This window comes from Andrena cerasifolii, chromosome 2 (genome assembly GCF_050908995.1).
Source record: "Andrena cerasifolii isolate SP2316 chromosome 2, iyAndCera1_principal, whole genome shotgun sequence".
NCBI classification, from domain to species: domain Eukaryota; kingdom Metazoa; phylum Arthropoda; class Insecta; order Hymenoptera; family Andrenidae; genus Andrena; species Andrena cerasifolii.
Genome location: NC_135119.1, coordinates 19,857,463 through 19,872,249, shown reverse-complemented (window position 1 = coordinate 19,872,249; position 14,787 = coordinate 19,857,463). Strand labels below are relative to the sequence as shown.

General features: G+C 39.1%; 2 protein-coding genes across 2 annotated transcripts; one reads left to right on the top strand and one right to left on the bottom strand.

The window, feature by feature from the left end:
- Positions 1 to 484: 484 nt before the first annotated feature.
- On the top strand, positions 485 to 5,533 carry LOC143378791 (juvenile hormone esterase-like). Its single transcript, XM_076830762.1, has 7 exons — positions 485 to 836; positions 1,514 to 1,652; positions 2,004 to 2,340; positions 2,972 to 3,334; positions 3,820 to 3,989; positions 4,449 to 4,765; positions 4,973 to 5,533. The coding sequence occupies exons 1-7, from the start codon at positions 658 to 660 to the stop codon at positions 5,136 to 5,138; spliced, it is 1,671 nt and encodes a 556-aa protein (XP_076686877.1). The 5' UTR covers positions 485 to 657; the 3' UTR covers positions 5,139 to 5,533.
- Positions 5,534 to 7,370: 1,837 nt separating this feature from the next.
- On the bottom strand, positions 7,371 to 10,899 carry LOC143378436 (uncharacterized). Its single transcript, XM_076830140.1, has 3 exons — positions 10,775 to 10,899; positions 9,688 to 9,863; positions 7,371 to 7,685 (listed from the first exon to the last, which is right to left on the bottom strand). Exons 1-3 carry the CDS (start codon positions 10,785 to 10,787, stop codon positions 7,371 to 7,373), a joined length of 504 nt encoding a protein of 167 aa, XP_076686255.1. The 5' UTR covers positions 10,788 to 10,899.
- Positions 10,900 to 14,787: the final 3,888 nt, after the last annotated feature.

Below are 14,787 nucleotides of genomic sequence, written 5' to 3'. Positions count from 1 at the left end.
AAAGAAAACTGCAATACGAAAATTTTGCAAGTGCGCTGATGCACTTACGAAAAAGTTTGCAACATAGAATGCTGGAACTTCTTAAACAGTACAAAATTTTATTTTCCGAATTTTTAGTGTATTATGTTTATATCGTATTTAGATTTTTGGGAACAATACTCAGAATAAAAAGAATAGTACTTTGGCGTATCGAAAAGCTTATGATGGATCATAATGGAACAGCACACAGGAATATTCTTCATAAGTCAATTTTTGAGAAACTGATTCATAGTTGATTATAGTAAGAAAATAACTGCTTTAATATTTTAGAGCTCCTACTATGATGCCTAAGAATTTGAACCATTTTAGCCGCATGTCCACGACCTTCGACCAGTATCTATCGCAACCATAGTGTTCCAGAACAATTAAACAATTTTAACATAATTTGGTCGGTCATAGTTCGTACCACTAGGTTTTTATAAAATGGCGCAATGTCACAATGTCTGACCAGTTGTGGTACATTTTTCTAGAACGAAAGTAGGTAGATAATTAACTTTAAAAGAACGGATAAAAGGCATTGATGTAGAACTTTGACGCTAGCGCCGTGTTATCTGTCTCTTTAAAAAATTACACAGCCAGTTGTTAAAGTCAGTATTGTCATCAGTAGCTTCGTCAGCTATGGCCGCTGTTTTTCTGTTCGCATTACTGGCCACAGATATTTCGTGCATTCTAGCTAAACCAGTGATACACACTCGTGAGGGATCTGTGAGGGGCACCGTTTTGAAAACATGGAAAGGGAGAGAGATTTTTGCCTTCCTCGGGGTACCTTATGCAGAACCACCGATTGGAAGATTCAGGTTTCGAATTCAACGCATCTCTTATTCTTTGTTTCATTCTGAGTAGGCCTGTATTAAAAGCAAATGTTGCTAGCTATTCAGAATTCACAGAGTAATTTCGCAGAGGTTTAAGCTTCAGTAGTCATGTAATATTACACATTTTTTTATACCAGGGATTCCGAACCCGTGGGTCGCGAAATGTTTTCTGGGAGGCCGCCACGATTTTTTTTTTTTGTTTATATTATTAAGTTAGAATTATAATCTGAGATACCTGTTTTTAATGTGTTTTCTTTAACTTTTATGGCGGCGGGTCGCAAGTTACTCGAATATTATAATAGGGGGTCATACAAAACCGAAAAGGTGAAGATCTCAGAAACTAATTGTCACCCCAACTTGAAAATTTGTTGTGATGATGTCCCATTATTTGGTATCATTTGGCACAAAATTCAGTACCAAAATCGTTGGACCAAAAAGAGGCTAAAAAAGGCTTCATTTTTTGGTCACTTCTTATTTTCAGCTGATTGTGAGAAGGTATATCCTTCAGGAAGTTTATCTTGTGTACAGTGCTATAACATATATTATAGTTTGACCTACTCTTTATATTGTACACATTGACACCATTGAGATTTCTTTTTTAATTTTTAATAATGGCAGAAGTGGTAGAAAAAATTGTGAATCTGTGCACTGTTTGGTCCAAGGTTTAGAAATCCAGTACCAAAACGACCATGGGGTGGAATACTAGACGCGCAAACGGAAGGTGAACAGTGCACGCAACTTTCTGGAAATAACGTAACAGGGAGTGAAGATTGCTTGTTCCTAAACACATACACTCCAAAGGTAAAAACTATGATTTACTACGACCCATTCTTTTCACAACTTGGAATTTGTTAATCTGAATCATACGAATTATTATTTACAACAACAGTACTAACATTAAATAAACATAAACCGTGTTAATGTGCACTGTTTCGTTTCAAGTTGCCACTCTTTTCATTTACACAATCGATTAAAAACAGTATATGTGCAATATTTGTTAATATTCATGAGCTAACCAATAGCTGAGATTCATTTTCGTGTAGAATGCTAGTAGTCATTTAGTATTACTTCAGATAATATCAAACTAAATCGCACCACTGTCCCATAATTAAAATAATTCCTGGATGAAACAACGTTCTGTTCCTTTACAAGCGGAAGAGAAACGCCTTGTTGCCTGTCATGGTGTTCATACATGGCGGTGCATTCCGAACTGGAAATGGAAATCGAACCGATTATGGCCCAGACTACTTGCTCGACAAGGATATCGTACTTGTTACGTGTAACTATCGGTTAGGAATTTTCGGGTTCCTCAGTACCGGCACCATGGCTGCGTCTGGAAATTTCGGATTAAAAGACCAAGTATTAGTTCTAAAATGGGTGAAACGGAACATCCGCGCGTTTGGCGGCAATCCAAACGACGTAACGTTATTTGGTCAAAGCGCAGGTAGCGTCTCCACTCACCTGCACGCACTTTCGGAACAATCCAAACGTATGTACAGCTTTTTCGTTCCTTTCTACAGTATGTATCAGAAGTATCCGGACTAAATAATTTATTCAGAATATATTATTAATTTCGAAGTCCGGGATCTATTGATACATACTGAAGAACACAATCTACAGTGGGGTATCCTATAAATAATTGATTCGTTTTACAACCTTGTTAATTATTGCACTCGTTCGTTAACGAGCAGTATTCGTGAAGTGTGTATTTGACAGCAATTTTAACGAAATTTGCCATACTTGTGAGAGAATTGAAATTATGTAGCTCGTTATTTTATTAGCTTCAGTAAATTAAGAGTAGAGAGTGAAATTTTTTATATGTCTGCCCTTCTGAAACACAGGTTCCAAATTGTTCGTGGCATAAGAGACTATATTTGCTGTTTTCGAGGTTTTTATTTTCATTTGAGTAGTGCGAAAGTTTATTGAAAATATCAAAAGCTGAGATGGGCTTCTGGGATGTCAGGATTTACGATTTCTAAAGCACTGTCTTTTGAAATTAACAACGTTTTTACATTATATGTTATTGAAGCTACAAACTCATGCACAGGGACTACAAATTTAGTTCTTCAGTGTATTGTCCTAAACAGGTGAACTTATATCAAAATGATTAATCATTCCAGATTTATTCAATCGTTACATCCTGCAAAGTGGACTCGCCATCTATGAATGGGGCTTTCGCTCCTATTCATCGTACTACGCGAAAGCTAAAAAAGTTGGGGAAATGTACAACTGCCCCACTAACAACACGTACTCGTTAGTGGCGTGCTTACGAAAGATTTCAGCCTCGCAATTAGCACAGACAGAGTCTGTTTTCACGCTTATGGAGACGTTTTTAGTGTCGATGTGGGGACCCACTATGGAACCACACTCTAAGACCGCATTTATAACGGACTCCCCTCTAAATCTCCTACAGCAGAATAAACTGAAGAACAGCTCGTTCATAACTGGAAATTGTCGAGATGAAGCGCTTTTAGGGACACAAAGTAAGGGTTGAAAATTGGCGAAGTATGTATAATAATTCACGTAATTCACATTGCATTTTGGAAGTATTTAATGTAAACATTCGGGGAGTCTTGGATAATATTGACCATCCTTTGAAGGCAATATTACCACAGGACGCGAATCCCTCGGCGTGAAAACAAGCCGACGCCACTCGAAGTGTTACTAGCATAAAAGTGAGAGGATTGCTTGGATGATTCAACGGTTTGGATGGGAAAATAATACTTATGCTAGTTTGTAGAATGCGTCAGTAGTGCGTGATAGATAGATATTTGGAGATTTTTATGGCTTAAACATGTGCCAAGTTTGTGTGATGTGCGTTAGTGAAATCAAATGGAATAGTGAGAAGAATGCATGTAGTTACTCTTTTAGTTTATAATTCTACTGATCAAAGTTTTGCCTAGAAAAGTGAAATGTAAAAGTTCGCAAGTTATTTTTTATTATTTTCACATTTATGCATTTTTTCCAGTTCTTTACAGTAATAAAACATTGTACGATATATTCGCACTGTCTCCAGAACTTATAATATCACAATTATTGCAATATACTGGTTTATTCAAGGAGAGAAATGCGACTAATTTGGCAGCAAAAATCCAGAACTTTTACTGGGGGACGGAAATGCCAAAAGATAAAGACAAGGTAACTGAGTTCTACAGCAACACAATTGGGTGTTCTTTTATTATAGTTCTCTGAAATTCTGTAAATATCAGTTATCACATACCTAAACGATGAAAAAGTGTGGTATTCGCTAAAAAAACAAATGCCCTTAACATCTCTGTTATTGTATAAAAACCGCTAGTGTTTCTTTATACTGCACTTTTTCTAATGTAGTAAAAGGCACTGGAAGCATTTCAGATGAAGTAAATCATTACCCCATTATGCACACGAATTTTAAAAACAATAGCTAGGATATACTTGTAAAAATACAAAATAAAGCAGCAACTTTAGATCCTTAATAACTTCATTAGCCGAAAGCTCAAAACAAACGTTTTGGGTTTACGCCACTATTGCGCCCATAGTCTTAATTCATGCAAATCATTCACAACGATAACACTAACAGCTCCATCTAAAATGAGTGTATGCTCTTTATTCCTGCAGGTTATACGAGGATATACAAATCTCGTTACAGACCTTATCTTCTTCTATCCTTCCGTGCAATACGAACAAGGTTTGGCGCAGAGCAGTAAACAGCCGTTCTATACCTACTTGTTCAACTATCGTGGAACATTGAGTCAAACGCCACTAGCGACAAAGAATAATAAAGACGTTGGTATTACGCACAGTGATGAGTTAATCTATCTATTCCCCGAAACCGCTTCAAGTTTGCATTTGCCTATCAACGTGAAACAATCTACATCTGATCGCAAAATAAGAAACGTCATGGTGGATTTATGGACGACTTTCGCCATTAAAGGGTATGAATATTGAATTCTCCAACAATAAAACGCTTTTAACGATAACACTCCCGGTTTGTGGGCTTATCTCGATTATCAGAAAATAATTTCAATACTTTTAAACTTCTTATACATCTTTGAATACCTATCCGAAATTTAATTCTTCAATTTCGCAACAAATGTATTCTTTCGAATATATAAAATGGAATTAATTTATATAATTTACAGCGTTCCTCAATCGAGTCTTCTGAGTAAGCTGTCTCTGTGGCAACCGTACGTAAAAAAGAAAACGTATCTCGAGATTGGGAATATTACCGAGCCCGTAACGACTGTACAGACTTCGTTTTTCAAGAAAAGAATGAAGTTCGTTCGTCAGCTACTTGATGAAATTTAGTGTTTCGAACATTTTGATCGACATCAAATTATTATGTTTACGTTGATTGATTTACCGATGCCCTCACGTGCGAGAAATAAAACTATACGACTGTGTCACGTAACCATAAATATGTAATCTCTAAATAGGATGTGTTTACTTAAAAAATTGATGTATGATTATATAAATATCCACTTGCAACATTTTGTTATTCTGCATCTTCAACTACCTACGAAATATTATAGTTTATCCAGATTAGCCTGACATAGGTACTGAATAATATAAACTATCAATATTGGTAAACATGTATAAAAAATATGTCATATTACTAGTACCACCGGTTGATTCAGAAGGACTTCAACAAAGCTTTGAAGTTGTAAGGTAATTCTGAATAAAAACTATTACACAAACATAAATGAATTCTTCATTTTCTACTCCCAATACCTACGCAATTATTATTTTAAAACAGTATAGCATTGTAACATTATGTCGAAGCACTTGCATAAGACAAGCTAGAACTTATTCCAATATATCCTAATGCATCTACTCCTTACACTTAAAGAAGAGCCCATTGCGAAAAATTCCGTTGGGATATCTCGCAAAAATAACGGGTGCCTTTATAGTGACGCATGGTGCATGTTCACCTCCTTGGTATCACAATCCTCGTTTGCTCAGGATGTCCTCCTCCTCGAAACTCTTCTTTCATCTGTCTGAGATACTACAGCAGCGAAGGCCAGTTTGTCCCATTGGGAGCCCGGCCTCCATGATGTTTACCAGAGCCGCGCGGAAGGGAAGCTCAAAAGCCATTGATAACGTGGGGGCGCCACGGATAGGGAAAACTGTAGTAGGGTGCGGTGCAGCCTCATTTTCGTATGATAGTCTTGAATGACTGGGATACTTAGGGGCCCCAGTGATCGCTGCCACTGTAGCTCTTAAGAGGACCAGTTATTTCAGCCTAGGGGTACGAGCCTGCATCGCACGCTACTACTTACACTCTTACAGTTTTCCCTATTCATGAAGCTCAAGCTTCGAAATGGCTCGAACTGGCTGGCCTTCGCCGTACTACAGTGATATTATTATTATCCAAATTGCGTAATTATTTTCTAGCTTCCTTAAGCCTCAAGTCGATTAAACCTACACTTACATCCTTTACAAGACAACACAGTTTGCTTAAAAAATCTACATTATACATTATACTTATCACCTAGATAAAATTAATAGGAGCTATAAAACCTGCAGTAGCAAGTTGGTCATACAAAAATTTATTAAACTACACTCTAATACATCTGGTACTTCTGACACCTACAGAAGATCTTACCCCAGTCCGTTGTAGGAGGTGTCGAGGGGGTTGAGCTCTCCCAAAAACCACCGCTGCCTCGAACTTAACAGGTGCTGCGTTCCTTGGTAGCACCCTAGGTCTACGAATCCTTCTTACCTCACGCACCCTGCTCACCTCACGCACCCTCTGTGGCTCCGTAGTCCTGGCCACTTTTGGAGAGTCTGCTCCCAGGAACTCTTCTCTCCTCTGCCTCTCGATGTCCCCATTGTAGCTTCTTGCAGATCGCCTCAGACACTGGTCAGATCTGCAAACATCCAGCCACTTTCGTGACACTTGCGCTGCACACAACAAAGACTCAGGATCCAACTTGCGTAGAATTAACTGGGATACCTCTAGTGGAAGTTCAGAAATGACATCCACCTTGGTAGGCTCCAGTAATCCAATAACGCGAAGGAAAGATCTGAAGAACTCCATGTTGTCACCCTTGATTCAAGGACAGGAATGACTAGCTCCTGAAAAATCGGGGGTATATATACCCCTGGACATGGTTGACTGCGCGTTCCGCATCGATGATTCGGCCAATCAGGTTCGAGCACGTATATAGGTATGTGTACAGCATGTAAATAGTGTTTGTACATATGTTTTACCCCTGTGTAGTATTGTTGCAATGAAGAAATGAAACTCCTGGGATGTAATCGTTTTAACTTACAAGTTTAATATCTTCATTTGTAATGCTACCTATGTCATAAGATATGCACACTGTCCATTGTAACATTTTACTTAACTCATTTTTAGTATTATTCTCGTATTCAACAGGCAAATACGCAGTATAATTAATGCCTTGATATTTGATGCGAGGAATAGGCGTTCCTATGCGAGTCGCTCGATGGTCGCGTTCTGCATACATATATATTCTGATAACGGCCACGGAAATAGTCATTTTCAAGAAGCAAACAATCATTTTCATAAACCCGTCATTTCTTGCAGACATTCGATACAGCTTGTCCCATTAGACGATATTCTTGTAGTCGATGCAGCGTCTTCGATAGCCTCTCGTTTTGTCGCGAAAGTACTTCGATTTTCTCACGGTTCGTAATCAATTGCCGCGTCATGTCTGCAACAGGATCATCACCGGGCGATAGTACCGCTTCTCCACGGGGCACTTTACTAGAATTGTTATCATCGATGCTTTTGATCTTCTCGTTATCCATTTGATTCGCGATTGTCGAACGTAGCCATGCAATTTCTTCCTGGCATTTTCCAATCTCCTTTCTATGCTCATCGTTCATCTGAAAATGCACGGAAAGAGACGAGTGTCTTACACGGCCGAGTTAATTGTCTGAGCTACCTATTTAGGCTATCGAAATATTTTGCTATTTTTTTGTTTTAGAGCAAACTTTTTAGACCACCGTCTAGACGACCATTTCCGAATTTCCCAGTTATTTAATGGTTTTCGAAACTCACGAAAACACCATATGGTAAATCGGACATAAATCTTTGAATGGTATAGTTTTGTCGACGATAAATATGAAGTAAAATTGATTTCTTAGGGTCGCGGAAAGTTTTAGGTACTTACGTAAATTTTTACAAATTCTTACCATTTGTAGTAGGTATTTAAATACATTATTATGATGGCTGGTGGGTATTCCATGTTTTGTAGACCTGACATACCAACGTTTGACAACGAAAAATATCAAATGTTCAGCAAATATATTGTAACAATAATGACGAATAATTTCAAGAGGGTATGTTATACATTGTGTAAGAAGAGAACTGATGAAAGGAGTTTAAGCTGCGAATGACCTTTCGTTAACAAGGTAATAAATCCTCGAGCTTCCACAGTTATAGTTGTGTTAGCTAAGTTTGTAAAAATAACCAATCTATATTTTATCTACTTTCACCTGGCAACGAGCTATATAAATTTATGGCACTGCCACGACTTCTTATACCTGTCGAAATTCTAGCTTCCCATTTTCTGCAGACACAATCGTCCCAAAAGTTAAGTAAATCGTTAGCCCATCCCGCAAATCGAAACTAAATTACCAGATACGCATAGTGGTTTTGTCAGTTTCATACATGGCAGCGATTACTATTAATACGATCTGGCTAGAAACTGTGCAATAATTCTCGATTCCGTTAGATCGTAAATTCGCCTAAATTCGCATAAGTTAATTTAATCGAGTTGCAAATTAATTCACAGGGAGGCGTGATCACCTACACGAAGAACCGATAGTTTAAACACCGGGTAATTTCTATCGTCTCTGCGTCGTTAACACGTTGCACAGACCAGCCAGTTAATACCTTTAATTAATCACCGAGCAGGTGGTGCAAATAGGTGAAACAAATGCGTCGATGGGTCTTGGAATAAATTAATTTTGCGCGAGCCAGCAGTTACTTCAGAGGATCGAACGTACGATCGAACCCGATGAAATTTCTTCCCGTTCCCTCGTTTTATTCACGCGCAACGATAGCCAGCACATGCCATAGCAACAAAATTTTCAATACACTGTGTACCAGCTCTGTTTCCTGACCATGGCATATACGTACGTATAATTCAGTCGACAATTCTGATAAAAGCCCCCTGGCACTGTAGTAATTAACTGCACACTGATTCGTATGGTAACTCGGAACATTCACATGTTCTTCTGTTGATGTTTTGCAATTAGATTAGGCTAATACTTCGCTAACATTCGTACGAAGTTCGCCTAATGCGACTCTGACTTGCAAAACGTAAACGAAACTTTTAGGCTCCTTGTATTTCTGTTAGGAAGTAGGTCTGCAGCCTGGTTCAATCTACTTCCTATTATATATTTCAGTATTCACAGTTTACCAATTATGTAGGGGGCGAGTAAACGTGGGAGGATAAAGGAAAGAGGAGATGTGCGTCTCGTCTTCAGATACTTCTGAACTGAAATTTCTAATGCATACCCTCGGTGTCCTTACTTTTTATGTGGCCATACGAACGTTGGAGTTTCGTGGAAGATTGTTCTTTCTAAGAAATTATTTAGTGAGACAGCTCACCAATATTAGTTTCTACAAAAGAGCAACATTGGAAAGTAAAATATATTCTCAGTCGATATAACATCTTTTTTTTGTAAATACACCTGCAGCTCTCTACTCAACTCTCACGATTTTTAATTCATAACTTTATCAATGACTTTCTGTCACACTCTTCCTCCAGATGCTTCGAATTCGCCAAATACCAGCGACTATATAGTCTCCTTTCATGAGTTACTACACAACACGAGAAATCGTAACTGGACGGCTGACAGGGGCGCGAAATGACCTTACCGAATCTTTTTCCCTCCTCGACTCGTCCAAAAGTGTTTCGAAACGTCGTTCTATCTCCAGACGCACGTCACGGGTGTCGACGACTTCCTTTCGAAGTCTGATCACGGTTTTCTCGAGCCCCAGTTTGCTCTCGACCACTGCTTCCGCCTGACTTTGCAAAACGTTATTTCCGTCGGCTGCAATGAACGTCCGAGAGTATGATTATTCTTACTAAAATCACTGGGGTTCGATCGTTGCTCTCGTCGAGTAATAGTTCCCGGAGAAGTTTACGTGGGACGTTGTGCTTTTAAGGGGTCATGCTCAGTCAGGAGGCCGAAAAAAGGGTGGTCTTTGGAAATTTTTTACTCCAAAGCTATAACACATTTCTCAAAAAATCTTTTTTCCTTTTAAGGGTTGCATCTAGTACCGTGCATCGTATTTTTTTTATTTAAAAATATTTAACAATAACTAAGTTATTGTCCATCACTCGAAGGTTCTCTAAAAAAAGGCTTCTGCGGTGACCACTGCTGCTCGAAAGTCGATCATCTAAAATAAAAAATTCAAAGGAATTTACTTATTATATTATATTATCTAGTATTTGAACGCAGGATTTTTTTATCCCATGCTTAGTTTTCTTTTAATTGACGAAAATCAGGCACGATTTATGATAAAAATTGAAACTTTTACTTTAAACATCAGCCACTTTTTCCCAAATCAATATTTCGAAAAATCCTTCGTTCAAATACTAGATAATATAATATAATAAGTAAATTCCTTTGAATTTTTTATTTTAGATGATCGACTTTCGAGCAGCAGTGGTCACCGCAGAAGCCTTTTTTTTAGAGTACCTTCGAGTGATGGACAATAACTTAGTTATTGATAAATATTTTTAAATAAAAAAATTACGATGCACGGTACTAGATGCAATCCTTAAAAGGAAAAAAGATTTTTTGAGAAATGTGTTATAGCTTTTGAGTAAAAAATTTCCAAAGACCACCCTTTTTTCGGCCTCCTGACTGAGCACGACCCCTTAAAGAGGAACGATCTTTCTGCTTGAAAGTACGAAGCAGTTCGTGCGTCGTCTTGTGTGTCAATTCCCCTTACATACCCAGAAGCGACATCCGTCTCCGCGCATCTGCGAGGCTCTCTTTCAGCTCCTTCTTCTCTAGTTCTAGAATTACGTTCCTTCGCTGTGTCCCTCCCAGCTCCTCTTTCACTGTAAATCAATACTTGATAGAATGCTATGTACGTCCAACTATATTTAAGTTGTTACAGGCATCTGTTCCTCAACCTTAACACCTTGTGCGGCGCAAGGTTTTACGCTGCCCTGGTTTTCTTTTGAGTGATCATTTCTGCCAGGAAAGTTTTGCCCAGCTAGCCTTGCTCATTGCTCATCCAACTTTATTTCTCCTTTGGTAGTGCGATAGAACTTCAAAAACTGAACAATTCTTATATTTAAAGTTTTGTTCTACCTCCCACTATTACAAAGTTATATTAGAAAAACCAAAAAAAAAAAACACGATAACTTTAGGGGCTGATTTCACCCCTTCAGAATAAATTTCCGCGCAAAAGAAATTGCTCCTTGCATATACCGCAATATGCTCTACATAGATTGGCGGGAAGCTTCATGAAAATCAGAATTTTCAGGGTTTGGGAACGTTTCCTTGGCAGAAATACAATCGAAGGGTAAGAGGAAAAGCAGGGAATGTCCATCTTCAGTGATTATATATAACGTGTTTTGCTGGCGACAACTTGGGCGTTTATATTGTTACAGTATTCCGCAGTGTTCCATTTGAACGATATTTAAAGAATGTAAAACAACTACCTTTTTGCTCAGTTCTTATTTATGCCTAATTAGAGTATAAATGTTATGAACAGTACAGTTAAGTTCATTGAACCTTGTTCCTTTACTGACGGACTAAAGTATTAAAACTTGATTTTCCAAATGAAGCTGTTTTATGACATTCCTCGTTTCCCCCCCTTACCCTTCAATCGACGACTACACCCTCGAACACGATAATCAACTGCAGTAAGTGAAAAGGCTCAAATGAGCTAATATCCCTTTTATTGTCTCGGTGGTGCCCCTATAAATCACCAATTGCCCGCGGCAAAACGAGCACGCTCGCGACACGGTGTCCGAAAAAGTGTATCCCTCCGATTTACTATCTGTTACAGGGACGTTCATAAATCGTCCTCCATCGATTACAAGCCGCATCTGCCAAACCCATGGCGGCTGCAGGGGGGGGGGGAGGGAAAAATTTCTCAGTCGAATTTCCCGCACGTTGTTTGACCGCGACCATTCCCATATGTACGTTCCACTCGAAGCCGACGTTATGTATCGATTTGCTTAACCTGAAACTTCGTACCTAACTCCCGTGTAGCCGAGTTCCCCGACCAAGTCCCAGGGCTATTTGGAATTTGATCGATAAAGAAAGTTCCGCTGCGGAACAGTCTGTTACTACCGGGGCTATTAAAGCTCGAGAATAAAGAGAGCAGGGGCCAGAAAAAAAAAGGGGGATGCAGGGAGCGTAAGTGATGGAGGGAGTTGAAAGGAACGGCAAGAAGCATCGACAGATGCTGCCGTCGCTCTGATGGACATCTTTTAAAACGGAATACCCAGCCGGGAAACCTGCCATTTTCTAGTACGTCCTCCAGATCCAAGTTTTTAGCTTGTAAAGCATCCGCCCGTTTCTCGTGACGCGTCAAGTCCGCCCGCAGATCCCGGATCGTCTCCTCGTGATCTCGTCTAGTGGTTTCCGCCCTGAGATTGCTCTCCCGCATTGTCGTCAACGCTGTCTCAACGTCTGTCCCTACACCCCTCGCCAATCTGCTCATCACGGACCATTGGGTCCTCTCGTAAATATCGTTCCGCGATCCCTCTCTGCGTGGAAAGCACTGGGGATCGTTACGAATGCACGAGGCGACGTATCGCGATGGTTCGCGGCGAAATGTTCACGTGTTTGTCATAATTTATTAAGCGAAACGGCGATTCCGGGGTTATGCGATGTCGGGTGGGAGGTTGTTTAGTGGAAACGGATTCTTTTCGGGGAGTTGGAGGAGCTTCGAGAGCTCCTTTGATTGTAAACCGGAGTAGGTACATTTTGTAGTATTAATGGGAGAGTCATTGCCGAGTTGAGTGTAGTAAAGTATAATGAGAAGGTACTAAATAGCAGCACTCGCGATTGAATTATAATGCCGAGCTTTGCGGTCTAGTGACGTCTTCAGTTTTGAGAAGACTGGTTGTAATTAAATTATTCCAATATGAATTTCCTTTGCGCCACTTCAGGGACTCGATGCGATGGATTTTGATGAAGTTGAAATATGACGTAGTTTATGGAAAATTAGAGGGGTTTGTGTCACTGTTTTGTAGACTTTGAATTTGTGTAAAAAATTCAGGTTTGCCAAAGTTTGCAATTTCTGTCCTTTCTTGTGAAAGCAGGATCTATTAATAAATTTTTGTTCCTCGAAACTATCAACCCTGCTATGCTCATTCTTCTTGTATTTTAATAATAAATGATTCGTTTTATAGAATAAATTCTTTGTAGACAGAAATTTGATTTTGGAGCACAATAATTAAAGCGACTGGAAGAAGAATTGCAAGTCTTTGCCTAAATTTGTCGTCTCACATTAGAAAAAGGTAAAATGAATTTTATTTCACAGAATCGTCATTTTTCAATCTCCATTACAGTCTGCATACCTTTCTGCGACAGCAACGGAAATTAATTTATTCTCCACGAAGATGTGCTCGATTGCGTCTACCATTTGGAGGACAGCCTCGCCAGCTATCGCGCAACTCTCACAGTAGTTGACGCTCCCGTTTGCTTGAGTACTACGAGACACTTTGCACTCCTGTGCATCGTCCTCTCCATTCTTCACCTGTGGACGTCCTACTTTTGGAGAACATCCTTCGTTTGGACAGCAAGCAAATTTTTACGATTACTCTGACACTCTACGAAATTTAAGAATCGGCTGCGCGTCTTGCCTCTGTCCGTTTATCTCCTCTCCCTTGCCCCTCTATTTTTCATTTTATTTACATTTTCCTTCACACCTCCCTCGCCTTTTATCGTTGTTATACTTTCTCTACTATTTTGTCCTGTCTCCCTATTTCTATTCTTCTATGACCTTCTATCGCTCCTTTAGACATATAATTTTATATTTAAAATAGCACTCGAAAGCAAGAAAAAAGCGTCGGCTTATGCTTCAGAAATTTATCAATATTTTTTATGTCAGGTTTTTGCATATTTACTGGAACGTGCTTCGTCATAAACTCCTCGATTCGTTGGATAAGTGTATAACGACATAACAAGTGAAATATAATTTCATCAACTCTCTACCTTATCCTAGACGAGGATCTACTTACAGGGGGAGGACACCATGTGATAGACATCGATTTTGATGAGCCTTGGCACGATAAGTAAATAGATGTCCGAGTGTTTCAGCCAATTCGCCTTAATAATAGAGATATTTACATGGAAATTATTAAAAATTTTATAGTGACTGTGGGGTTTTAGTGGGTAAAAATCCCACAACTACCCTGGCGCCCGCGGGGAATTCCCTTCTGGAGGCGTCGGGGTACCTTTTGATGATTTCTCCGCGTTAAAAAAAAATTAATACAATATTTTTTTTATAAACTTTTTTTTTAACTTGAGAAAATCTTCAAAAGTCACCCCGACTCCTCCAGAGGGGAATCCCCCGGGGGTGCCAGGATAGTGTGGGATTTTTACCCACTAAAATCCCACGGCCACTATGAAATTTTTAATAATTTACATGTAAATATCTCTATTATTAAGACCTATTTGCTGAAACGCTCGGACATCTATTTACTTATTTTCGACATAGATCCATCATTCCAAGGCTCATAAAAAATGATGTCCATCACATGGTGTCCTCCCCTTATTAGTATGTACTTACTAACGTTTTTAACGATAGGTATTATTAACGTTTATCGATTGCAACGCGAGTCTATTGAATAAACACCTCTTGTATGATGAATACAATGTCTGGGATTAAAGTGCATTAATTACATTTGGAAACATTGAAAATACCCCTTTCATATTCGTGGAACACGAAGTTGCGGGTCGCGGTGTTGTGTTGCATAAAACGGCGGCGCAACGAGCAGCG

Coding starts and splice junctions, on each gene's coding strand:
- LOC143378436 (XM_076830140.1), bottom strand. Junction 7,686..9,687: donor CGAGGAGGGAAAAAGATTCG/GTAAGGTCATTT, acceptor GTGCATTTTCAG/ATGAACGATGAGCATAGAAA.
- LOC143378791 (XM_076830762.1), top strand. CDS start 658: ATGGCCGCTGTTTTTCTGTTCGCATTACTGGCCACAGATATTTCGTGC. Junction 837..1,513: donor CCACCGATTGGAAGATTCAG/GTTTCGAATTCA, acceptor GTTTGGTCCAAG/GTTTAGAAATCCAGTACCAA. Junction 4,766..4,972: donor ACGACTTTCGCCATTAAAGG/GTATGAATATTG, acceptor TATAATTTACAG/CGTTCCTCAATCGAGTCTTC.